This window comes from Cinclus cinclus, chromosome 3, assembly GCF_963662255.1.
Source record: "Cinclus cinclus chromosome 3, bCinCin1.1, whole genome shotgun sequence".
NCBI classification, from domain to species: domain Eukaryota; kingdom Metazoa; phylum Chordata; class Aves; order Passeriformes; family Cinclidae; genus Cinclus; species Cinclus cinclus.
In genome coordinates this window covers 64,816,031-64,842,101 of record NC_085048.1, presented here as the reverse complement: position 1 = coordinate 64,842,101, position 26,071 = coordinate 64,816,031, and the positions used below count along the sequence as shown (strand labels likewise).

Below are 26,071 nucleotides of genomic sequence, written 5' to 3'. Positions count from 1 at the left end.
GAAAACAAACTTCAGTGAACCAATCCCTGGGTAGGTTTCAATTAATAATGGATTTTGTACTTCAGCAGCAGAATTAAATGTATTTATAAAAAAGAAAACAAACAAAAATATCCATTTGTTAAAATAGAACCCACAAAACTAAATGAAAGGAAAGATCTCTGTCAGTTTGCTTCCATTAAAGAAACAAAGGTGGCATCCAAGTCCACCAAGGTGCTGCCTAACCCACTGCTTGGGTACATCCTGTGTCTGCTGGGAGGGCTAAGCAACAGCAGCTGCCACAGCTGGAAGCAGACCCCAAATGAGTGAAACACAGAAACTTCTGCCAAAAACCCCCTATTATTTGTCCTGCTCTACACAGACCTATCTTTAAATTCTGGGACTGATCTGATTCTGTTTGGAGTGAAACGAATTAAGGAGACCATAAAGGAGCTTACCAATCAACACTAAATAGTCTCTGGCAAGGTTTCAGCAGAGCTCCACTTGGAAAAAGATCTGCTCTACAGCCTTCTATTCAAAACCACATCAGGTAAATGCTTCATTAAATTCCAGTAATTTATATAAGGCTTCATACATACTAAAACCCTGATGCTGAGACCCTATAGTGCCTTGAACACCAAAAGTCTGTGAGTTACAAGATTTGTCATCTCCTGCAGCACTAAAAATGTATAGGCTTTACTGTAGTTCCTATCCCAATATAAGATATCATGTGTTACCAGTGTTATTACTGGCTTTTGGAAAGACTGGTCCATGCTTTATGTTTCAGAAAAAAAGCCAGAGAAGTCTACATCACCAAACACAGTAAAACTGCCACTTCCCACCCTCTGGTTTAATCAGTTGAGATTAAACCTCCTTACCTTCCAGGGGCATCTCCCTTTTCATCAAACCAAACTTCTTCTCCAGAAACACCAATGAATGAGGATTTGAGGAGGAACTCCAAGAGCTTGCTGCCATCAATTGGCTTCATAGCATCACACAGTCCAACATGCCCGGGGCAAAGGGAATGATGCATATTTTGTAGTCCATAAGCCATAGCATATATTGCATTGATGACAAATCCCATTTTACTGTCCTGCACATAGTTTTCTTCTAAGCTCTCATTGCCTACAATAGCAAGAAAAAAAAAAGTGTTATTATAAAGAAAGATGGCATGAAAATATGAAAAAGCAATGATATATAAAAAGAGATTTCCTTATTTCTTTTATAAAGCTTTAGAGGCATAAACAAAGTGCCAGTCATGGATTTAAAATAAAAAAATAAATAAAGCAATTGCCCAGCACCACTACCCCAGAAATCTTGAGTTCATTAAAAGTGAAACGCTTCATGAGAAAGCACCTGTTTAATCAAGTTGTCACCTTTTGTTTCTTGCTTTTTGAATTTTTCCTTGTTGTTTCACATTATTATTTATTTTATGGAAGGTTAATCAAAAAGATAGATTTCCAGTGGAACAATTTTTAAAAGTGATTTCCTTGAAAATTTAACTTTATTTTACATTTGAAGACTTTTTTTTAATCTCATGTTTTGCAGGGTCAAGATAGCAATGTCCCTTTCAGCTTTAATAGCTAAATGGCATAAATCAGCATCACTTCTTGAGTTCTCAGAAACAGTAATTTTAGTTAAAAGTGGTAGTAGATATGCCAGTATGGGATTGCTACAGAAAGTTTGTAACGCTGAGTTTTTGTGTGACTGCAGCTTGAGCAGACATTGAAGTCTCCATCCCCTGACCAGAAACAACGTGGCAGCAGAGGTTTTCTCCACACATAGGTTTTCCCTCCGATCTGCAGCTGGGCCGGCACTGTCAGAGGTGCTGTTTTTTGGCTGCACTTTCCATCAGACCCTGCTGGGTCCTGGGCTGCTCCCTGCTCTCCTTCCCTTCTGCCAGCTGAACTGCTGCAGAGCACTGCCAGCACCCACCCCAGGCACTGCAGAGCTGTGCTGCGGGTCCAGAGGCAGCTGGAAGTAAGAAACCTCCTTGTTTTGTTTCTTCCCCCTTGAGTCATTCAATCACAATATGCTCCAAACTGCAAGATGCTTTTATCTGCAGGCCTCCCACGTTACTCGATGTTTAACAGGCAAGTGCAATCCAGTTTCTGTTATTTTGTCTCAGTAACACCTTGTGTACACCAGGGAAGTAGGATGTGTGAGAGACTAGGTGTTAACTGGCACTTCTCAAATCCAGGTTGGAGAAGATATTTGTCATTTTAATATGATGAAAGGAGGTAAAATTCTGCAAGTTCACCAAAACTTTCAAGTTAAAAAATAATTCCTTACCCTAATGTAGCTATGATATGGCTTTCAAATCGAACCATGAAGACTGTCCTTACATTTATTATTGGAAAAGGCCCTGATTTGGTAGGTCTTCTTAGTTTGTTTGCCCCTAAAACTCAGAAACTTCAGCAAGGAATTCATTAGGATATCAGAGAGCTCAAATGCAGGGATGTCTCGCTTGCTTTCCCTGGGTTGCGTTGTGGCTGGGCAAGAAAATTTTGCCTCAGTAACTATTTTCCAGATGAGCTTAACAGAGCAAACAGATGTGATGGTGAATTTAAAAAGCTTTGTGAATATAGCATAATCTGACTGAATGAGTTCATGTGCTCCTCACTACCATACATTCACCACAAGCACCACCAAGCAAGGAGCAGCTTGAAAGAAAGAAGAAAGAAATTCTTTCCGGAGGCAACATATCTGCCACTTTCTGTGTGAGAAGGTTCACAGCTCCCATTCAAGTCAAGTGAAACATGATTTGAATCAGATTCATGTTGAGAAACACAGAAGGAATAAAAACCTGGTATACAAGATGACATAACATTCACCTAGGGAAGCAGAGAGCATGCCAGTGCATGTGCACCCTCACTTATGTACAGCATAGCCTAGATATCTGTATGTCTATATATGCTAATATATATTCCTAATAAAGTATCTGTTGGTGTGTTTTATCAGCTGATTAGTCTCATAAGATTAGCACACTGAATTTTTCACTGATCCTGCTTCCTTGTAGCTAGAAAATGAAATTGTTCTCAGTCCTAAGTGAATGTGAGGCAGAAAGAACCTGGCCTTGACACAGCAGTCCACTAGTGAAGCTTCTAAGCAGCAGGTTGTGGAAAAGATCAAAAAACAGATAGTGCACAGCACTCACCATCTACCCTTTTCTACATGAAAGTTTATCTCAGATCTTTCTCAATTTTCTAATCAGTTAAAAAAAAAAAAAAAGGGGGAGCATAAACATCAATAATGCTTGCAAGAGATAAGGATAGCCATGTGTTTCCTGAGGTAAGCCTTCATGTGAGTGATGGAGGTAGAAAACAAAATGTAACAGGACTTGCCAGTGTTTAAAAAGAGGCCATTTCCCCTAAGTACGTATTCACGCAGCAAAACATGCTTTGGATTATCATATTTCAATATAATATGCATACCTCCAAAGAGAATAAATATTTGATGGTTGAAGGATTTGCTTTTGACTATTTTGGAATGAACATCTAAATTAAGGTTGCAAGCATATAGTTCCACACTGCAGAGGTGACTGCCTTAATGTCACCTATAGAAAAAATTTTATTGTAGTGGAATGCAACATGTGAATTGCCTGAATGAACTGTCTCCAGATCAGTAACATAAAATCCTATTGTGTAAATAAGAGATTTTCCAGTAAATCCAGAATAAGTCATGCTTTCGCTAAACTTAATTTCCCAGATTCAAAATCTACTCTATTTAATTGTCATAATTATGAGTTATCTGTACACTTATGCATTTGAATTTCTAAAATTCACTTAAGACAATCAGTAAGAAATGTGTGGGTTTTTAAAACAAAGCAAATCATGTAATTGTGTTCAGCCAGAGACAAAACAATGTTCAATGAAGTTTTCATAGGGCAAGTTTTTTAATAAATGCAAAAGTATTACTATAGCTTTCTTCTTCTTCTTCTTCTTCTTCTTCTTCTTCTTCTTCTTAATTTTAGAGACTATAGCTTTCACTAAGCAAAGAAAAACTGTCATAAGTCATGTGAATACTGGATTAATTGAAGTCACTCAAATTAGACTATTAATTTTTGGATGACCTTGAAGAATTGAGGTGTCCTAAATACCATATTTAATTTTCGATTGGATGTAATACAAATCTTCCTTTAATAATTTAACAGCTTCTCAGTAGTCCAGGTCATATTTTTAATCACTGTTTTGATTTGTATCTGTCAGTAAATCTTGGAGGATGAGGGCATGTACACGCATACACTACTAATCAGAAAGGAAAAGAAGAAAAAAACAACAAACAAAACCCAATAAAAAACCCAAACATCGCTTTCGTCCTGGCCGCACACAACTGAAAAATGCTCCCAATATTGCTAAAATTGATGCTGAAGTATAGGGGGAAGGAAGGAAGAGAAAAGAATCCAAATTTTCATGAAACTCACTGTTAATCTTTCCATTTACTGTAATGCACCTCACAGCTAACTAATTGTAGCTTCAGCTAAGTCCTTAGAAGGATGTGACTATGAAGCAGCCATGAATTTAGTTTAGTGCCTTTGCTGTGAAGTCAGTGTGAGCTAACAGTGCTCTTGAGAACAAAGCCTATTTTGCAAATCCCGCTTGACAAATTGAAATAAAGAAAAAATATGCTATCAGAATTATGGCAAGATATGAGCTAACTATCATGTAGAAGTAAAGATAGGAGATGTCTCTTCATGCTCAATATAACATTCAGCACCAAGTATTACTCGTTTTCAGTCCTCAGAAAGGTTAGGGCAAGAGAGAATTTGTGATGGAAATAAATGTAAAAACATTTTGATTGGGGAATCTGATGAATACCTAACCAGTTGGCAAATTTTGAGCAAATACACACATTCGATAAAGAACACAGTCTGTTCATAGATGACTCTTGATTAGCTTAAAAAGCCAAAATCTGTTCAGCAAAATTGTTGTAAAGGATAATATTTCATCTAGAACAGGAAGAAAGTTTTATGGTTTGCTATGGTCATCTGCTGAATATTTAGGGTGAAATAAAAAGTTATCAGCTGTCATAAAAATTATCTTCATTTCTGGTGGTCTTGACAGAGGTATGATGGTATGAAAAATTGTATATACTGCTTTCTCAGTTTGCAGTGGTCCTTTCCAGGACTGCCATACTTCATGGGAAGCCAAATGAGGTTTTAGCTTTTTTATAACTTACATCGTGGGTGGTGGTTGCATTCAATATAGTAGTAATTACTGAAAAAAAAAAAAACTGGACGGACAATTGGGGTAAAATTTCATTGGGAAAATGAAATGAAATAAAATAAATCTCCCATACTTGGGTTGCATATGCCAAGGAGTAAAGAGGGCTCCCCCCAAAAAACGAATAGGTAGAGCAGTACCCAGGCTCATAGCAAATGTCCATATGCATTGGAAAAATTGTGGTTGCAGGTTCCTTACGCTCCCCTTCAGTTCCAACGTACACTGCCTTTACCACAAGGTGGCCAAACATTGAAAGAGGCTTCCTACAGAGGTGGCCGATGCTTCAAGCCTGTCAGCAATTGGAGCCAATTAAACAAAGCCCTTAACAATCTGCTTTAACTCTGGTCAGGCCCAACAGAACTGAAATTAAAATAACTCCAATGAAGCAAAACAACCCCCATGGCTCTGAGGAAATTTGCTCATCTTCCACTGTGCGGGTTTGTTAGAGAGGTGCTAGTGTCATAGCATGTCCTTGGAAAACACTGGAAGTCACATATCTTACACTGTGTCATGCTAGAGAAGACCTGACAAACTTCCACCACAACAATTGTGCCATAGGATCTTGCAAGGAGCAGGGCAGAAGGTCAGCATCTTGAACTGACCAGTCATTTTAAATCTGGGACTCTAAAGGTAAGAATTAAAGTTCATTCTGGAAACTAAATGGCACATTAATGGTGATGAACAAACTTAGTTAATGGTGATTTTTGTAAACTTTTAGGATATTTGGCTACTTAGAAAAGTTGGAACAGTTTTAATTAGATGCTTAAATATTTAATTATAATTTTATCTTTGTACACATAGGAGAGAAAATGTAACCAATTCTACATTTCTGTTTTGTCACAAATTCATTGAAAAATTTTAATTTTAAATTTTATTTAGTCCTCTAGAATAATTTGGGTTCCAAAAGAATTTTAAGGTCATTGAGTCCAACCCTTGACCTCACACTGCCAAGTCCACCTCAAAACCTTTTAATGTTTTTTATGACAGTAGCCAGATTGTGTTCTAGTTGGGCTTTGGCCCTTCTAATTTTCTCCCTGCATAACCTCATTGAAACCTTGTAGTCCTTGTGAGTTGGTTTTCCCTTCACTCAAATGCCATAAACTCTCCTTTGCTTCCCTGAGTCCCAGACATAGGTCTCTGTTCAGACAGGTCAGTCTTCTTCCCTTGCTTATATTTCCACACATGGGGACATTTAATAATGGCTAATCCTCTAACAACTATGCCAAACTATGATTGTAGAAAATAATTTTTGCAAAGGGTTTCACCTGTTTTAACTCATTTGCCATTATTGATTCAGATGGTTTAGAAACATTGCCAGTTTACTCCCTCTCATATTCTATTTATTATAACATTTTTACATTATCTAACACCAAAGATAACAAAACAATTATATTACAAATTTCACATCAAAGCACTGCAAAATGAATAGCAGAGGTTACAATGTCTCTAGATGTGATAAGTACAAAGATGGTGTGTTTAAAACCTGCGCATCTTTTGTTTATTTCTCTTCATGCCACCTTTTTATAACAAATACATTCTGTTCATTAATATTGTATGGCTGAATGAAATCTGCACATCTTAAAGACTAAAAAGTGAATTTTTGTTCATGCTACTGTACTCACTATGTCCAAAAACAAGTCACAGGCAACAAGTCGTTTATTCTACATGAAAACATCTACAAACCTTGCCCAGCCCACAATCAAATATACAGTAACAAGAATTTCCAAAGTTTTATTTTCCTACATAACTGCCTGCTTTCCAAGGCATTTTGAACTGTAGCTGACTGCCTATGAGGAAAAGGCCAGGACATATTATTTGGTGACTAGAAGAAGCAATTGTGGATCAAGGCCACAGGTTCCACTTGTCATGGGGCTGTCTCAATGACTTTGCTGTCTCTATGTGCAAGCTAATGTGACCACCAACAATTTGTGGAAAAGTTATCTGGGGTGGGGGGAGCATATTTCCCAAGCCAAAAGATGTTCAGCAAAAACCAAGGCTTTGCCTCATTCTCAATTAAAAAAAACATTTGCAATTTTCATGCGACAGAATTGATAAGGTGAAAGATTTCTCACAGACCATAATAAAAGTTTCATTCAACCTACAGGAAATTATTCCATCATAGTAAATTATTGTTTCTTTTATGGTTTTGGTTCCCAGAAAACCAGTTACTATACTGTTGTCAAACAGAGCAAGATATGTGCAATGATTACCACTTCACTTCTCACTCTGATGTCTGTATCTCTGCAGCAAGGAGACAAGTCCAAGAGACAGTGAGATAAGTACAGTGAAAGAGAGGAGAGATCCCTTACAGGATCCCACAGACGGAGGATAGAACTACCAAAAAGGCACAAGATGAAACAGATAACTCAATTCCCTTTGTACATGAACTACTTGTTTCACTGGATGGAGGTCCTCTATTTGTAAGGTAAGGCTGAGAGGATGTATTATTGTTATATAAGAAAAGATCTTTCCTTAACTTCCCACTGAGCATCATGTTGCCACTCTATAGGCAGCAATGGATTTTTCTATCTAGAACTTTAAACTTCTCCACCTTTTGGCAAGAGAGGAAGCAGAGCTTTCACTGGGGAAACTAAAAGGAAGGAATATCTTACAATATGTGGGTTCTGCACCAAATTTTGAAACATGCTGATAAACATTCGACATCTTACAGTACTCATGAAGCAATAAATGAAGTTCACGGGGCTTCAGACTTTGTTTTCAGGATGTCATTAAATCAGAAAGGTTTTGGTTCCATTCTTCAAATGATTTTTGTTTCCCCAAGCAAAGAGACTCAATTCATGCAATTACTTTTGATGTATTTTCCCCTGAAAAGCTAGGATACAATTGCAGTTACCAGTTGAGATACCCTGCTATTTTCTTTCTGAGCATGGTAAAATCTAAGAGACTCTCAGATACTACTGCTTTGTTACATCTGGTGACTGATCGTTTTTAATTGGGATTAGTATATTTCTATTCTTGTATAAAACTAGAGAGAAGACAATAGAAACACCCATTTGAAAGCCGGCTGTTCAGCAAAAGCTCCTCAAAAATTTGCACTAGAATTCTCCAAAGTATTAACAGGATGGTAATTGTAGCAATATTTGTATGCAAATTCTTTTTTATCAGTAGCAACGTTAGTCAAATCACTGATTAAATTCCTTCTCCTGAAATAAAGTTGATACTGATTTTAAAAGGAATTGGGGTTTTAAAATTTATTCTTACCAGTATTACCTTTCACAGATGTCAACTCCGTGGCTAAAAGAAATCAGAATGTGAGTTCAGCAATCAAGGTACAGATTCTCCCTCATTTCAGATGTCTAACACCTAAACCTTAGAAGATCAGTTCCCATTTTATATACACTATGCACCACCAGTGTCTTCAATTTCCTTGCTGCTTTTGTGAGTATGCAACGTTATTCCCCAGAGTGCAAAAAGAAGTGTCTTCCTTTTTTCTCTCCCTGTGTGCCAGAAGGAGTGGGGAAAGATTTAATTAAATTTACTTCCTTGTTTCTCCATATCATGTTATGTAAGCACATTAGGGCTTTAAGAGCTTAGTGTCAAAGACTCTGGAACAAGTCTGGCATACACAAATACAACAGTGCCACAGTGAAGCTGAAATATTATGAGGAGAAATGACTGTACAAGTTGCTGACTCACTCATTAATCAGATGTGGAGTGAGTGTCAGAGTCTCTAAGCACAGGGCAGGAGAAAGGGGACCCAGCAGTGCTGCCAGCTCTATGCCAAGTCTGAATTCACAGGTTCAACCCCTCCACCACATGACTTGGGAGCAAAAAAAAAGAAGGAAACTGATCCAACACCTCTTTCGTTTCCCAGTCTGCAAAATTTGCTGAACAGATACAAGAGTCTGAAGCTTGCTCTCCCTCTGCTCTTTCTGCCTCCTCCCATGGACATTCAGACTCTCGCACAACTATATAACTCCAGGAGGAGCAACAAGTGACAATGCACATAACTCATGCTAATACTGAGGTAGATACTGATGATGTGTTCTGATGTGTCTTTGTCCAGGAGAATAATCAGACTCCTTTCTGTGACCCAGAAAACTAAGCAGGGGATGAGAAGACTGTCATCTTCTGAGAGATGGCTGCAGCCTCCAGTGAATGTGAAGGCTGGGCATGCCTGATGCCACAGGACAATGCAGGGGTGAGCAGACAGGGCATGTCGGGGTGAGATATTGCATATTCACAAGTACTTCAGCTGATGTGCAATCCACAGCCCCTGTGTGCCTTCAGAAGAGGCTGGAGGAAGGCTGGAGGCCTTTGCAGCAATTACCAGGATGGCTTTGCCAGAACTCCATCACTGGAGTGGGAGACAGCTGAAGGCAGAATAGGCCTGTGTTGGAGAAAAAGTTCCTTTTCTCCTTCTCCATAAATCTGCATTTCCCGCTCTGTCTCTTGTGTCGTTTAGCAGTAAAATAAAGAACTTGAAGGGAAATATAATGCACCACCTGAGGACCACGCTAACAGCACAGCTGTCTGCATCATGTCTGCATGCCAGGAGCCCCAGGAGAATGCTGTCTCTCCCTTCATTAGGCTGGCCCTGGCAAGGTGCAGCTCTCCAACACCACAGGTTTTGCAATCTACACAGATTGTTCCCATGCATTTATAACTCCTATAAATGAGAGCTGAAGAAACTGATTACAGAGTTGGAAAATTGCAAGTATGTAAGTCCACAAAAGTATGTATAGCAAGAGGAAAAGCAGCAAGAAACTAGGTAACAAGCAGAGAAATTCCACAAAATCATGTACAGGGGGACATGCTGTTAAATGCAGGTCTGGAGAAACCCATTTAGAGCAGATGGCTTGACAGAAGCTCATCAGCCTAATAAAGCTTCTGTAGGGGATGACATGGCCTGAAGCCTCTGTGTTTCTTCCCACTAGGCTAAAATTCCTCATAAGAAATACTACTTACAAAAACAAAAATAGGACTGATGGCCCTATGAGGATGATATGCTGAGATTTCTTTCTCTCTGAACAAGCCTGCAAACTGGCATTTGAAACCCCTTCTGTGCACATCCATTGCTATGAACTGCTAAAGTCTTGGCAGGGCATTTTAACATTTCTTCCCCCTGTTCCTAGCTTTTAGTGGAATGATCTTGGTGAAATAGTTCTGCAGTAAAGACTTTTTTTTTTTAATGAAAGAGAAATGGGCAGATCTACAAAATATAGCTTGGTGCAAGGTGAAAAGAACTCAGTCCACTTAAAGGCATAGAAATAAAGATTCATAGCTGAGGCATTTGTGTGTGTACTTCAATGAAATCAGCTTGAGAAGTACAATTCACAGAATGTTCAACAGTGAAACAAGATAACAAAAACCTTCCAAAAATGCTAAGTTTTTGAGGTTATTGATTGATTCATTTTGGCTATTATCTTAACTCCTGTTCTTCGGAATTGGTAGACTGGGAAGAAACAGAAGAAAATAATTGCCTCTGTTTGAAGTAAAGAATGTATCTTATATTCCCAAGTAGGCATCAGTTCAAATGGTTTGAAAAGAACCATGACTTTGTATTTATGTACCATTTTTTTCATGGCTACAGTCATGCACCAAACCAGAAGTATACTTAAAAGTGCCATGATGCGATAAAATTATGGACATTCATTTTTATGCATACTCTAATGAAAATGTTTGGAAGTAACTCCATCATGAATCAAGTAAGCTGTAAAGATATTTCATCTACTTGCAGATCATAAAAATAATCAATATTTAGCCATTCTAGCTTATGGAAACTCATCCCTGATTAAGAAACTGTGATCACATATTGGAAGGCTCATGGAACTGACCAAGAAATAACATGGAAATACAGTGGCTTATCATGGTCAAATACTCATATATGATATGCAAAGCTTCAAACTGGAAATTAATGAAACTCTGATATTGATTCTGAACTTGGGAATCCATCAAGTCAGAAGCAGATTAGGCTTAAAAGAAATCTATGCCAGTTCAGATAGTTAGGACATAATATTAAATTGCATATTCATTATAGAAAACAACAACATAAAGAGAATGTGAGGTGATTCCAGCATCTTCTTTTGAAAGAGAGAGCAATTATTACGAGAGCTTGACAAATAATTATTATGATTAATTTGTTTTCCTTAAATGCTGGACTGTGTACAGTCTACCTGCAAAATTACCACAAGATGTTCTTTTACTTATTTGAAATTATTTACTTTCTACAATAACACATTATTTCACAGCTTCTGTTTTAATCAGAAATTAATATTTCATCCTATAATCAGGAATAAAATATGCCCGATGATCTTCTTCTGTGATTGAATGGTTTGTATATGCAATCAACAAAGACACTGATATAGCAAATCAACAAATCCTAATATAGCATTTGAAATCCATCTTATTATTTCATTAATTGACTAAAATTTAATGCTGGCAAAGGCATTTGAATGGTCAAGTTCAGCCTTTGCATTTAAAGGACATACGCAACAACACGGTTATTTTAATGGAATATTCACAAACAGTGAGAATGGAATGGAATGGAATGGAATGGAATGGAATGGAATGGAATGGAATGGAATGGAATGGAATGACTTTTGAACTGTCTCAGACTGTTCAGAGGTCATATTTTCATCGGTGTTATGGGTTTTGTTGGGGGGTTATTTTGGGATTTGTGGTGTTACTATTATTTATTATTATTGTTGTTATTACTGTTACTATTTTCTCTTCTTCTGTCCCCTTCCTTGGGAATATGAAAGCAGAGAATTTAATTTGTTACTATTACTGTGTCTCACATATCTACTTCTGTCAGAGTTCAACAATAAACTATCTCTGAGCCTCTCTCAGACTCCACAAGGGTCCATGCTCCCAAGGCCTCAGGCACCAATTTAATCCTAAACATATTTGATGTCATTATTATCACAGAGACCTTGGATCTGCCTTTGTCTCTTGCTTTCTTCACAGCCTTCTCCCAGTACCATGAGGATCCTGACCAAGATTCTCTAAGAGCAGGATTCCACAGAAACCATTTTCTACATAACCTGAACTCCTGGGGAGAAACAATTAAAAAGAAAGAAACTTCAATTTTCAGTCTTCCCTCTCCCTCAGGTAACCTTGCTGCCTTACTCACACACTCAATTAAAGACATATTTAGAACTACTATTCTTAACAGATCAGTTATTTGGAACAAGTCTAGCAGATAATAGGTTGCTGCTACTCTTACATGAGACAGGAATGAACACAAAATCAAAGTCATTTACATATGTAAAGAAATTTATGTAGATTTTTATTCTATTTGGCTAGTTTTAATCAAGTTTTCACTCAATAAAAAGAGAAGAAGTCGAGTCAGATACCCTTGCAGATGTCCCATTGTAACACACTATGACAGAAAAATGGAAAGTTCAAGAAATAGGACTGATTATATTTCAGGGGTCATGCTTTTCACATGAAGCCTGAGACCTTATGTGAAAGAAGGAGATGGAACTCAGTAATTGTGCTGCAGCTTTCAGAACATTATCCACCATTCAATACTTAAATTAGGAACCTGAATACATATTCAGGCACCTAATTAATTGACTTGATTAATGCCTGAACTTCTCTGGTGGCTGTTGACTTTCATGGAAATTATGGGAGATCAGTACACTTAAAAATCAGGCCAATTTATCTAGGTCTCAGAGCATGCACTTGAGGAGCCTAATTTTGAGCATCTCCATCAGAAAATGCTGGTTCAGAGTTTAAAATAAGCAACTTTCATATTAACCATAGAATGTATTACCACCAAATGGGACAAAGGAATTAAGAAGAGATCTATGGTACCAGCACAAAACCCAAAACAAAAAGTCAGAGTCTTTAGACTAGAGTGGAAAAATATGATAATGGTAATAAAAGACACATACTCATCTGTGCTCCTATCTAGCATGGAGACAGAAAATTGAACAAATCACAAGCTCTTTTCCCTCCACTGATGTAGATTTGTAAATATCTAAGTAGTGGCAGTTGTTGTCAGTGTATGGACATGAGATTCTGAGGACTTCAAAGGTGTGAGTCAAAATGTCATGTTAACAGACCAAGTACTCACTCCCCTTGTGGTAGGACACAAACTAGCTGGCATAACTGGTCTTTTCCTGTCTTAAATCCCAGCAGCTCCGCATGAGTACAAAGAACAACCAGGAAAGATATCCACTATTTATTTTGCTTTAAATCACTATTGATTTTAGAGGGGCTTCAGAATTCTTGTCTGACAGTGTACCACCCGTCAGCCTATACTACTCTTTTTTCCTTTCTTTTCATTTTTAAAAGATTATTCTAAAGATTATTCTCTTCCTTACTTCTGCTTTTAATGTTAAGGTAGTTTTAATACTATCAGCATTTGCTGTCAGAATACAAATCAATGTGAACTTCAACGTGCCTTACTTCTGCAGAAACAGAGTTACTCTAAATTCCTCCTTTGCCAAGTTTGCTGTTGGTTTTGGGTTTTGTTTGGTTTTTTAATAGTCAATATCCTCGCACAAGACAGACGCTGTTGGAAGGGCTGGCTCCCTGGAGCCACATGTGCACATCCAATGTGCAAGGCCCAGGCTACAGAGCAGTCCTACAAACATGCAGTTTCTTCCAGAAAATTCCCTGGCTTCCCAGGACCAAAGCCAGATGCTGCAGCTGCTCTGGAGCTGAGGAGCAAAGTGGTCTTGGCCACCCTAACTGGCTGGGCCATGTTATAAATTAGCAGAGTACACATACAGTTTTGGTGAAACTAAGCATAGTTTTCAAATGATTGTTAGGAGCACCCATGTGTTCCCTTTAACCCTTGCAATATGCAATAATTTAATCACAAATACACAGATCACAAAGACCCAGTTTATTTTCCCCTCACTTGGATATCTGCCCAGAGCTGTCTCAGTATCACAGAAATGATCCTTCTTAAAGATAAACCAAGATTATGAGCTTCTTAACAATGTCTGTGCAAGGAAAACACATCACTGATTAGCAGCATACTAGAGCTGAGCAAATCAGAAGATAAAATAAGTGGCCCTAATCTGTATTCACGTGTCAAATTCAACAGAAAAGCTGAAGCAGATCTCTTTTGGATCTGAAAGAATTTTAAAAGCATCCATTTTAGCCCACCTCTTGTTTTCCTGGGTGTAGCCAAATGCGGCAATGCAGAAAACACTCAAGTACTTGAGATCTCACAGGAAAATGGGCCCTGTGGTATGAATTTTTAGACCAAATAAGCCTAGATAAAGCAGCAGAGTAAGCTGGCTTCTGCAGAAAGTAGACAGTTCACTGCTTAGCATGTTGTGCACACTGCTATTGCTTTGAAGGAAACCTTACTTTTTCATTCCTATAGAACTGAGCCTGAATCCAGAGCTAAATTGAAGCTTTGAACTTGTAGGCTCCTCCAAAGCTACTTTCTACTGTATGAATCTCAAAAATTGCAGCTGAAGGAAACATTTTGAAATCATCTGGTTTAGTACCTTGCTGTGCTACAGTGGATTTCTGGCTCAGCCAGCAACCCAGTGTAGATGCAGTATCTTACCATTTTTCCCTAACTCTCTCCACACAAGCAGACTTCTGCACTTCCCCAGATATCTTAGTATGAATAGGAAAACAGAGATTTATTCTAGTAGCACTACACTTCAGAGCACATACCTTCCATCAGATTATTCTCCCTGTGGATACCAGTACAGCATATTCTGAGCAGAAAATTTTGTGGTTTTCATGGTTTAGGTTTTACCACTCAAGCTCATAATTTATTGTTCTTTATGCCACTGCTTGCCCACAATCTTTTAAGAGAAACTCATTTATTTTAAGAATGCTAATGGCTATTTTTCAGAAAATATCCTTGTGTACAAAGAGTATCTCTAGTCTGAAGCTATGCAAGTGTGAGTATATAGGATTATGCCTACATGTGTTAGCCTCCGCTGCTCCAACTTTCCACCTGTATTTGTGGGGTAATACTGCCTGTAATGACAACCTATAAAATTGCAAGCTGAATTTAAACCTTTCCACCTACAGGTAAATGAGGAAATGGATGATAACATCTAATAAAAGACATGGGGGATGACAGAAAGTAGTTTGCCTTGTTCAGATCAGTTACTTGTGTTATTTCATCTGGCTGACTTCCTGGTTTGGTTAAATGTTTATATCTCTGTTAATTGATTTGATGCAGAACCTGCACAAACAATTGATTTTTAGGAACAAGTCAATTTTTATTTTAACTCTGTGCTTTTGTCCTCACTGTGCTCCTGATAAAAGTTGAAATTATCTGTAGCAATCTGAACAGTCAGGAGTGGCCCTGTCCACAGGAGACAGGAACCTGAAGGAGGCACAAGGGAGTGTGATTCAGGTGTCCTCTTCCTTAGTAACAGCACCAGTTTATCTGTGTAATGGAGGAGGGTGAATGTCAAAAGCCTACCTGAAGATTTTTTAATCCCAGAAATGTAAGCTTTTACTGTTAAAATCCAAAATGGAAAATGTAGATGTAGATTCAGAAAATTTTTGTCATATTCTGCTGTAATATGCATCGTTGTGCAAACTGTCTTCTATGCTGTTTACAAAGGCACGTGTATATTTCTCCTCTCCTTTATTTCATCATTATGTCATTTTTGTTATGGATCACAAAAAAAGAAAGATATTTATTTTTATTGTATATTGACAGACAGCCTGGCTTAAAAGCATTTTTGGAAACATAAAATATAAGATAAATGTAACTGATTTTTTCCCAACGAATTCACAAAAAGCTAGCAACAAATGAACAAAAGCCTGGCCATGATATCTTTTCACATTATATAATTCACATGAATAATTCACATGATTTATCACAGATAGTCACATTATTAATCCTCCTCATCTTTAAGCCTTAAAAGCTGCCTGGTAACATTGTCTGGGAAATAAAATGATGCTACTACTCTCCTGTCTTATCTGCTGTAAAAAAAGACTTGACTAAAAAAGGTAGCAACTAGAATATTTTCAGACAAGTTGTCCCCAGTAGGCTTCATTCTAGGTGCCAATGAAATTGCAATCAATTTTGATTACTACTGGGATCACTAGGATCTTCTGCCTCATACTGAGGAAAACGAGTGTGATACAGGACCTAAATATGTAATAAGAAGGCAAAGCAGAGGTGAGCATGTACAAGTCACAGGATACTTAAAGCAAAATATATTTTGAAGAAATTATGGCATGTCAATAGCTCGATTCCTTCTTCAAAAGCTTAGAAGTATGTCTCCTATACACCACAAAGGTGATTTATCAGTAGTAGCTGGTTTGAAAGAGTGCACACCAGGCTGTTGTCTTATAATTACTTTTTCTGGACTATTCTAGTGGAAGTAATTCCTACTGTAGGTGCTTCTGCTGATGAAAAATCTCATGGGACAGGTGCTCCATGGGGGAGCCCAGCAGATGTTGAGATCAACAGAACGTTCTCAGAGAAACACCTACATGCTTGTCTGACACAGCCGGATGAGCCTTAACAATGTCTGCTGGATCTAATTTGTCCGACTCTGGAAACAACTCAGATCAGCTCTCTCTGGAAATTCATCCACTCCTTCAGACAAGTGTAGAAAAATCAATCAGTCCTGGTGGGCATTGTCCACTGAAATGAGAAAAGGAGAACCGCATGTCATCTCATAGAGATTTATTGAAATAGTGTGGGTCTTGAGAAATAAAGCTCTTGATTAAGAAAAGCTCTGAACTGCACTACTGATAGCCTGGATGTAATCTGAAAGATGCGTTGGCCAAGTACAACTGTGTCTCAGGATGGGAATAGGCAGCCATCAGTCTTCTGCTTCCCATGTGGTGCAATAAATGCAGTCAAGGAGAACTTCACAAACAAAAACAGAAATACAAACATTGTGACAGGCATGAGTAGAGGCCCTGTAGATCTCTAAAAAAGATGTTATCCTCGTCCTTGTTTCAGACAAAATCATTAGGAGGGGCTGTAGCCAAGTCTGTAATGCTATTCTATATCATCATCATCATTGCCAAGGTGAGGGAAAGGAACTTTCTCTTATATTCCCCTCCCATAGGAGGAAAGGTGGTGTGGTAGCCAAGAGTTGGTTGGTATTTGTTGCAATTTTCCATGTAAATAATCTATTTCTTCCTTTTTCTTATACCTTCCATTGTTATTGTTCTACTGTTGTGCACTTTCTTCTTTCATTTTTGCTTCCAGTAATTTTTTCTTACCTTAACCCATGGGTTTCACCTTTTGTGCCACTAATTCTCAACTCCATTCCTGGACCAGGAACGGGAAGGTGGTGAGTAAGCAAGTGGCAACTAGTCTGGGAGAGTCTTGGTGGAGGTGCTGAATTGGGGAGCATAATTTCTAAACCACAGACATCCTATGTCAGAAAAAACCCCCAAAACATTTTGCTAAAATTATAAGAATTGTGTGTCTGGATAAAACTAGTTACTTTTTAATGAGTGGGTGATAATGGTGGCAAACACTTAGGGATGCTTTTCAGAGAAACCTTAAACAGAGGCTAACAACTCCACCCGACTTCAGAACCAATTGTTAAAATGCTTGGAAAATATTCCAGATATAAATAAACTATCTGAACTGGTATGTTCATGCAACACTGCACCTCTTTTTGTATTCCTTGTGGATCCCTAATGTCTAAACCACCTCAGCACTGTGCTTTACATCTCTTTCAGATTATGGCCATACCAAACGTAGTCCAAGGTCTTTACAGTCACAAAATAATCTATATTCCCTGACATTTTTGTCTCAAGAGGTATGACTCTGCATTATTGATACCAAAGCATAAACACCTTTTCTGGAATATTTAGCTTTTTTTCCCCAAGCTTCTTCCGCTATCATTATGTTCTGCTCATGATTTAATATGTTATGACAATTTATGGAGGTCTTTCAGAACTGGCCAGTTGTGGTGAAACTTTATGTCTGCTGCAGAAAGGAGATGGGAAAAGATACACCTTCTTAGGACAAAATTTGACACAAGAACAGGGTGGACATACAGATCCTTGGCAGGAATGATGGCAAGCAGCATCCTGTAAGCAGGATGGTAACAACAGCACAACCAGTGACTGAGGCATGTGATTATCTAACCACTGCCACCATCCTTTACATGGCACTCATGAGGCTGCACCTAGAACACTGCACATGGTTTGTGAATCCCTAATACAGAAAGACACTGATGTCCTGGAGTACCTGTAGCAGAGGGCCATCACGATGATCTGGAGCTGCAATCCTTGCTTTTGAGGGGAGCTCTGAAGGGCCTGGGCTTGTTCAGCCTGAAGAAGAGACGGCTGCAGGGGAACCTTGCAACAGACCCTTTTACCAATGAGGTGGTTATGAAGAAAAGAGGGACAAGTTTTTCATAGTGAAGCTTGGTGGAAGAACAAGAGATGATGGGTATATCTTGAAACAAGAGAGGTTTCGACTCTCTCTTTAGATATGAGGGCAAACCTTTTCACATTCAAGTAGTGGAACAGATTGCCCAGATACACTGTGCCACCTTGGAGGTTTTCAAGGCCTGATCAATCTGGTCTGAGCTGATGAATTACTGTGCTTTGTCAGGGAGTTGGACTACAGTTTGCTTGAGCTGCCTTCTAGACTGAGTGATCCTGTGGTCCTTGTGACTCTGGATGCACTCAGACTGATTGCTTGCAGTTCTCTTGGGCCAAGACAGGAATTAGCAGATATAGCAATCCTTATGGCATGACCAAAGTATGAGTAAGCATCCTAAAGGGAACTTGGACTACGACCTCCTTTGAAACAAAAAATATCTACATTTCTTTTTCTTATCTGCAACAAATACATTCACTGACAAATAACCCTTCTTCACAAAGATCAATTGAATTGATGAATGAATCATGAATTGCCCACTTTGTTCCACTTTGCTCTATTGAAAAATGTTTGTGCTGATTGCCTGCCAATGTATTTTGTTGTCCCAGCAGATGAACTGCTGTGAGCATAATCTGTTATTTGCATCGGTTCCATTACCAGTTCCATAACAGTCTCTTGGGGTGCAGAGGAGGACTCAGCCCACGTGGTTTACATAAACTCCAGCCATTGTATTATCTGCCAGGAAGAGAATAAGGCATTCTGCAGAAAAGCATTTAGACATCCCTACAATGTTTGCACTCCACTGAGTTTTACACCATTTCTGTGTTAGTATGACTTGCATTTAATTTTGGTCTTTGTGGGCTCACCACATGCAACAGAGAAAGATTAGCCAGTGTATTCTTGTGTGAAAAAAAAGCACTTCCATTTGGGCTATCAGACTGGGGAGGAGAAAACATCCTACAAGTCTGTTGGAAAAATATTTGAACTCTGTTACCTAATGTACACACTCTAACATCTAACCTCACTGTCAGTGTTCAATCTGCAAAATTCAGAAAAGGCTGAGTTTTCTAATAAGCCGAGACAAGTAGGGACAGTTCCTTGGGGCAGTGCCTGAGGTTGTGTGCTAAGGGAACTTTCTGTCAGGTCCATCCTGAGTCAGATACTGTCTTAGTACCTCAAACTCAGAAACAGCATTTTTTGTTACAGTAAAACCCTCTGTTCTGTTCTGACTTTTCATATGAAGGGCATGAAGAATGGTGTGAATTTCTGAATTCCACTATGTTTCAAGGGTCTGTGCAGAGTTGTAGGACATGCTTTGTTTCCTACAGACTGTAGCAGCTACGTGGGATACATTACAAATACCTTAGTGGCACAGACCATTTAAAAACAGCTCTGTACTGGAAGTGGTTTTGGCCTGCTGGATATCCAGGAGCTCCAGAAGAATATACATATACAAATGTGTGTTTTCTAATGTGGTATGTTGACTTCAACTGGCTGGCAGGTGCCCACCAAGCCACTCTCTCACACCTCCTCCTCAGCAGGACAGGGGAGAAAAATATATAAAATAAAAATTAAAAACCCATGGGTCAAGATAAAGTAGTTTGATTTAAAAAAAAAAAAAAAAAAAACAAAGACCATGTTTGAAAGAAAAGGAGAATGTATTCTCTAATGCTGTCAGCAGATGATGTCTAGCTGCTTTCTGGGAAATAGGGCCTCAGTATGTTGCTTTGCAAGACAAATACCTTAATAACAAACGCTCTCCCACCTTCTCATCCTTTATTGCTGATCATGACATCATAGGGTGTGGAAACTTTAGTCAGTGTGGGTCAACTGGCCTGGTTATGCCCCCTCCTGGTGTCTTGTTCACTCCCAGCCTTTGAGGGTGAGGATATAGTGTGAGAGAGAGCATCAAGGCTGTGTGAACACTGCTCAGCAGTGCCCTAAAATCCAGGTGTGTTACCAATGCTTTTCTAACTACCAATAGAAAGTACAGCACTATAAGGGCTGCTGTGGGGAAAGTTAAACCCATCTCAGCCAGATCCAATATATCTACATATAATAAAATTTCTATATTTGAATCCTATTGAAGAAGAGTATCTCCTATATCAGCTGGAGAAAGAGAGAAGGAGAGAGGGATAGGGAAAGGCATTCCATTACAAGAGGCACTTGGCTAAAACATTGCAAAGAATTAGTCAAAGATAGCTCCCACTCATTTGGCTGCCACCCAAGTGGGAAAAGTAAGTTGTTTAATTTTTGCAAGAAGGGATGATCCAAATGAGCATTAACTGCAGGTCTTGATGGATTTCTTCTCTTCCCAAGAATTTGTTGCTACTACTACCTAGTTATAGTCATCCAGATGAGCTGTTCTGAAAATGTGGCAAACTATTAAGCATCCTACAGCCTTCTTGGAGTAGAGCACACTCTGATTTGCTTCCTTCCAGTAGTGCTTAGAGTAGATAAACTTCCTGCCCAACCACCCCCGCCCCCAAATGGATGTATATTCAGGGCTCAGTGTAGTATGAGAATTTCTGAAGGAGATCAGTCTTCTCGGAGACTGAATAAGGGAATTCCAGCAGTAATTCCTGTCATCAGAGAAGGGAGATTTCTAGGAACTAGCTTTCCCTTGCTTTGTAGAGAGTATGCAATTCCTAGCTAATGCTGACTCAACAGTAACAGGGTGTGAGAAACTGCAGATGCAGCAGCTGTAATTGCTTGAGGAGAAGTCCTTGCCTATCCATGAATGATAAAAATTGAACCTCACATGCCAGTGGCAATTCTGAATAAATTACTCAGTAAACAGATTAGATTGTATATGAGTAAATTATAATGGGCAGGCAGTAACTGAAGATTCTCAACAGATACAAACTTCTCTATTAATCTCCTTTTCAAAATATAGATAGGTTCAAATATTGTGAATATTTTTAAAAAGGTATTTGAAGAACACTGTCTTTTCTTTTTTTGTTTTGTTGGCTTTTTTTTTTTTTTGGCTTCTGGCTGCTCCTAGGAAACCCCTTGCTGTGTAAATACAATTACACTATGCTTGCCTATCACAAGAACTTTTGTACGTGGTTTTTTTTTTCATTATATATTTTCCTGAGATGTTGGCTCTTCAGACATGGACAACCTTGAGCAGTATTGCCTGTGATAATTGCTGTCTATGTTTAAGTATGGGTATGTTTTGTTCTCAGTAAGGGCCAGCAGTGCACTTCTGTAATACAAAAGAGGTCATGATCCAGAGATACTCACAACACCTGTTAATTATATGAATGAACTCCTGGGACCACAGGGGACTCAACTTTTTCCATGATGCATGGCCCTATGTGCCTTTTCATGGGAATATTGAGGTAGGAGTAAAAGCTCTTAGATACACTGGAGATAAGGTGCTTGATACCAGTACTGTTACTGATTATTTTCCTAGGGTGGTATAGGATTGACAACAGTACTTTAATTTGTAGCACCACAAAAATTCAGAACATCTATTGGCACTTTTAATGGGTTTCAAATAATAGTGTTTATTTTCTATTGAGAATCATGGATTTTCTCCTTCAAAATTGTGTATAGATATACTTTGTGAAGGAGGGGAGAGGCAAGAGACTCCTTTTTATTGAGAGAGAGTGTGAAAAGGCCTGCCTCCGTATCTGTAAGAGATAAAGAAGGCGGTTTCTTGGCACTGTCATACTGGACCTCCTTGGAGAGAAAGTATCCACCAAACAGCTTTGAAGCTGCTAGTATTTAAAGACACATTCTTAACCTTCCAGAAATGTCAGATAAAGATATGTGCACAGAAAGCTTTGGTGGTGCTAGACAGTCAGCTGTCAGATCTACGTAGTTAAATAAAAATAAGTATTGTATTGCCCACAGATTTGCTGGGGACATGGAGAGTTCTTGATTCTGTAGGTATGTCATTATTGGAAAAGATAGCTCATGATGCTTCCCTTTGGTGTCTTGAGACATTTATGTATTTCTTAGTTGTCTGTGATAAGCCTGAGGGTTATCACTGGTACACCACCAAATTTAAGAGCTGAATGCTTTTCAGCAAAGCGTAAGAAGTATCACGTTCTTTGAGCTTTCATTAAAAAAAAAAACTACAGCTTTCTAGAAGAGGGAAAGATGTCTGAATGCCTGACTTGACACTATTAACTGTCAGAGTCTACCAAAGTAGACAAATGATTTTCTACCTCACTAGTATTAACAGAATTCAGTGGTCCCTGACCTAAGAAGCCCAGAACACCGGCCAGGTATGTGATGATACCTCTTTAGAACTTCTCCAATGTCCAGTGACTTCAAACCTGGCATGTCCTGTAAAGTTTGGGGTGGGATATTTTTTAAATAAAATAGCCCCTGCTGCTTTTCTTCCATGTTTTTCTCGATTTTTTTTTTTTTTTTTTTGGCTTAAGTGCAATTTTAGAGTCTACAGCAATCTGAAACCTCTGAAAACTCATCTAAGTGTTCCATGCAGAAGTACCCCATGTTGGCTATTTTAAGGCCACCACGTGGGGAGTTCCCTTGCCTTTGATCCACCAGATAAAGGGTGACGGTGATGGTTCAGTTTTTAGCTTCATAACCAAAGAGGGGCTGAATAACAAACTACCCATGTTTATAACAGCTGCTGAGATTATCTCAAAACTGAACCTTTTTTCACCAGCGTGAAATTTATTTGTGTAAATGGAATTAACAAAGCCGTGCAATTTTGAGTTTCTTAATGTGCATTTGCAGTGTGCATAAATCACTCAACTCTCCTTAGCAATTTTTTCCCCGTTGGCCTATATCCACTTCTTTGTCTGAGCTGAAGCATTTCTAAAGCCGATTAAATAATTACACAAATAATCAATATTTTGCTAAAGTCCAAAGTTAATAACTCTTTTGAGAAAAAATTATCAGTATAAACTCAATATGGATTTAGCCAGCCTGGCCTCCTATTAGTCCCCCAGCACCCAGACAGGCCAGCCTGGCTTCCAGTCAGCACATCAGGCCACTTTTAAGTCAGTGACAGTATTTGGTGATGTGCCTCAGTGGTGAATAGGAGAACTGGGGAGAAACAAAAGGTACTGTGGAAGTTCTTATTAGGAGCTATTACTGATGGAAAAGGGAAGAACTAGAAACTATGGCAATGCAGCTCAGGGAGCATGAGAAGATCAACTGAGATTACTGCTTGGGAATACAGGAGGTAAAAATGTAAAGAATATGACAGAAATCAATGGAAACTAAGTTATTAGTTTTGTTTCTAATGAAATAACCTCATATACTTACTATCAAGTGTGCCTTTTTTACTAGAAATTCAGTATTTAGAAACTACAAACAAAATATTTGCAAAAATCATTCAGCAAGTATTGCATAGAAATGTAATCATCTCTCAATTTACTAATACATTTAATCTTACTGAAATATTTTAGTTAATTTTCTCAGATTCTGAATGGAAGAGAAAAATTGTCTATGCACAGGTACACTTCCCTTGCGATGAGGTAAGAGTTACTTCCATGTCTAAGACGTGGTTTTTATGTGAATTCCATATAGTAGAAACAAACTGTATATGTTTTAATGTATTAAGAAAAAAAAAAAGGTAAAGCAAATGACTGGCCAAGTTTCACACTCATCCATTTTCCTTAAAATTTGTTTTCTGCTGTAATATTGTCTGTGAATTTCCTGATCCATCAGTTGATCAGAAAAGCTGACTTTGAGGAAAAAAAGTATAAATTTGTTCCTATTTTTGTTAAAATTTCATGGCTCTTTATGTTTTACAAACCATATTACAAACTTAGGCACTCAGCCTTAGCATAGCCCTGAAACATAAAAACAAAAATGTATCAAGTCACTCTGTAACAGAGCAGAACTAAATTGAGAGGAGGCTGTGCAACCAGCACCAGACATACTCCCACCAGAGCTGGGATTATTATTATCTTTGCAATTTGAGGTCACCATCCTATCTTTGTTTACATAAAATAAATGAAAATAAAGAACAACAAACATTTAATTTGAAAATCCCCAAGCCAACAAGAAAATCCAACCAAAAACCCCACAAACAAAAAGCCAATAAAACAACAACAAAAAAACCCAAACCAGAACGAATGAAACTTTTTTGCCAGAGCACAGATTCAAAAATGTAAAAAAAAAAAAAAAAAAAAAAAAAAATATTTGACAAGTTACCAGTGCAATTCTTCTGGAAGTTGGGATTCTCTAGCGGGTGCCCTGGAATGCGGCACTGAAATCTGTGCTGCCAGAACTCAGGAAACCAGGGGTTGCGGGTGTTGGTGTCCAGACGCAGCTTCAGGTAGTAGTCATCAAATGCCAGCACCTCAGGAGACTGCAGTTTGATAGTAATGCCTCCATTTGCCTCGGGTTCATAACCTTCAATGACTTCATCTCTGTCTGCCCAACCGTCACTGAAAAGAGGCAGAAAAACACTCGTTGCACAAAGACAGAAAGCTTGTTTTGAAAAGGGAACCAGCCAAAGGCAGGCCAGCACCCTTGGAAGAAAGTGATTAATGGGGAATCTAAAGATGTAAAATTCAGGCAGAAAAAGGAGAGTGATAGCAACTTGTAATGAACAGTCTGCCTGATTTCGTGCAGAGTACTCATTAACTCATCCAGAATAACGAGGTTTTATCCTTGTCCTTCTGGAAAGGTTATTTAGACACAGCTTGTGCTGTGATGTCTCTGTGACTGAAGAGATTCTGCCTAATTTCTGCTGTCCTGTAAGAGGTGGAAGCAGAGAACATTATTGTTGATAAAAAGGAAAACTAGCCAGGATCCTGAATGTTTTTCAAAATAAACTTCAGCATGCATGGATCATATGCCTAGAAGAGCAATTCAAATCAAACACAAAGTGAGAATTGCATTCTGCAGGAAGAGTAAGACTACTCGACCAAACTAAAAATAAAACCACATGCTATTCTCACACTGCATGGGGTTTGTGATAACATGCTTTTTTTTCCCCCTTCCTCCTTATTTTTCTTTTCTTTTTTTCTAATTAAGAAACAATGGCTTTTTATTTTACTTCCCATATGAGATGGTTCATATATGTGATGCTTTTGAAAACCTGAAGATAAAGCTCTTTCTTGATAACATTACTTCATGGAAAGTCTATCTTAACAGGTTTGAACAAAGTCCATTGGGCTTAGCATCTGAGTTTTAGTTTAGTTCTTCAGTTCTTTTACTCCTTCTTTAGGAGTCTATTGATTTAGTGTCATTCTCCAGTTCTTATTAGTGTCCCCTAAGAACAGTGCTTTTACAGTCTAATTTAAGTGCAAATATAAGCCAGCCATTGCTTAATCTTAAAATGCTGGGCATGTAATGAGAGAAATAGATTATTCTGGCACCTCAGATCTAGGTCTATCGCACTCAGCGTTAAATCAGCTGCACTGCCTCTGTGAATAGCAGACAGATGAAGCACCTCCAGCAGCAAAGAGCTCAAGAGGAAAAATGCAATTCACCACTGAGAGAAGTGCCAGATTCACACAAAAGAGGGTTGCATCCTGAATTTTTAGAAAGACTGAAAGAAGGTCCTTCTTAGAAGCCTTTTACACACAGCCTTGAGAAGAGTGCTGTGGTGCAGACCATTACCAGCTGAGGACATTTATGAGACACAGCACAGGTGTGCCTGGGTCTC

At 38.5% G+C, this 26,071-nt stretch overlaps 1 protein-coding gene across 3 annotated transcripts in view; it reads right to left on the bottom strand.

Annotated features, from left to right (window-relative positions):
* GRM1 (glutamate metabotropic receptor 1) overlaps positions 1 to 26,071 on the bottom strand; it is a 177,504-nt gene that overhangs the window by 41,724 nt on the left and 109,709 nt on the right. For all 3 annotated transcript variants that reach the window (XM_062490129.1, XM_062490130.1, XM_062490131.1), the window contains exons 3-4: positions 24,610 to 24,845; positions 855 to 1,101 (exon numbers count right to left, since the gene is read on the bottom strand). In XM_062490129.1, the coding sequence (XP_062346113.1) occupies positions 855 to 1,101; positions 24,610 to 24,845 (483 nt within the window). The remainder of the gene's footprint in view (positions 1 to 854; positions 1,102 to 24,609; positions 24,846 to 26,071) is intronic.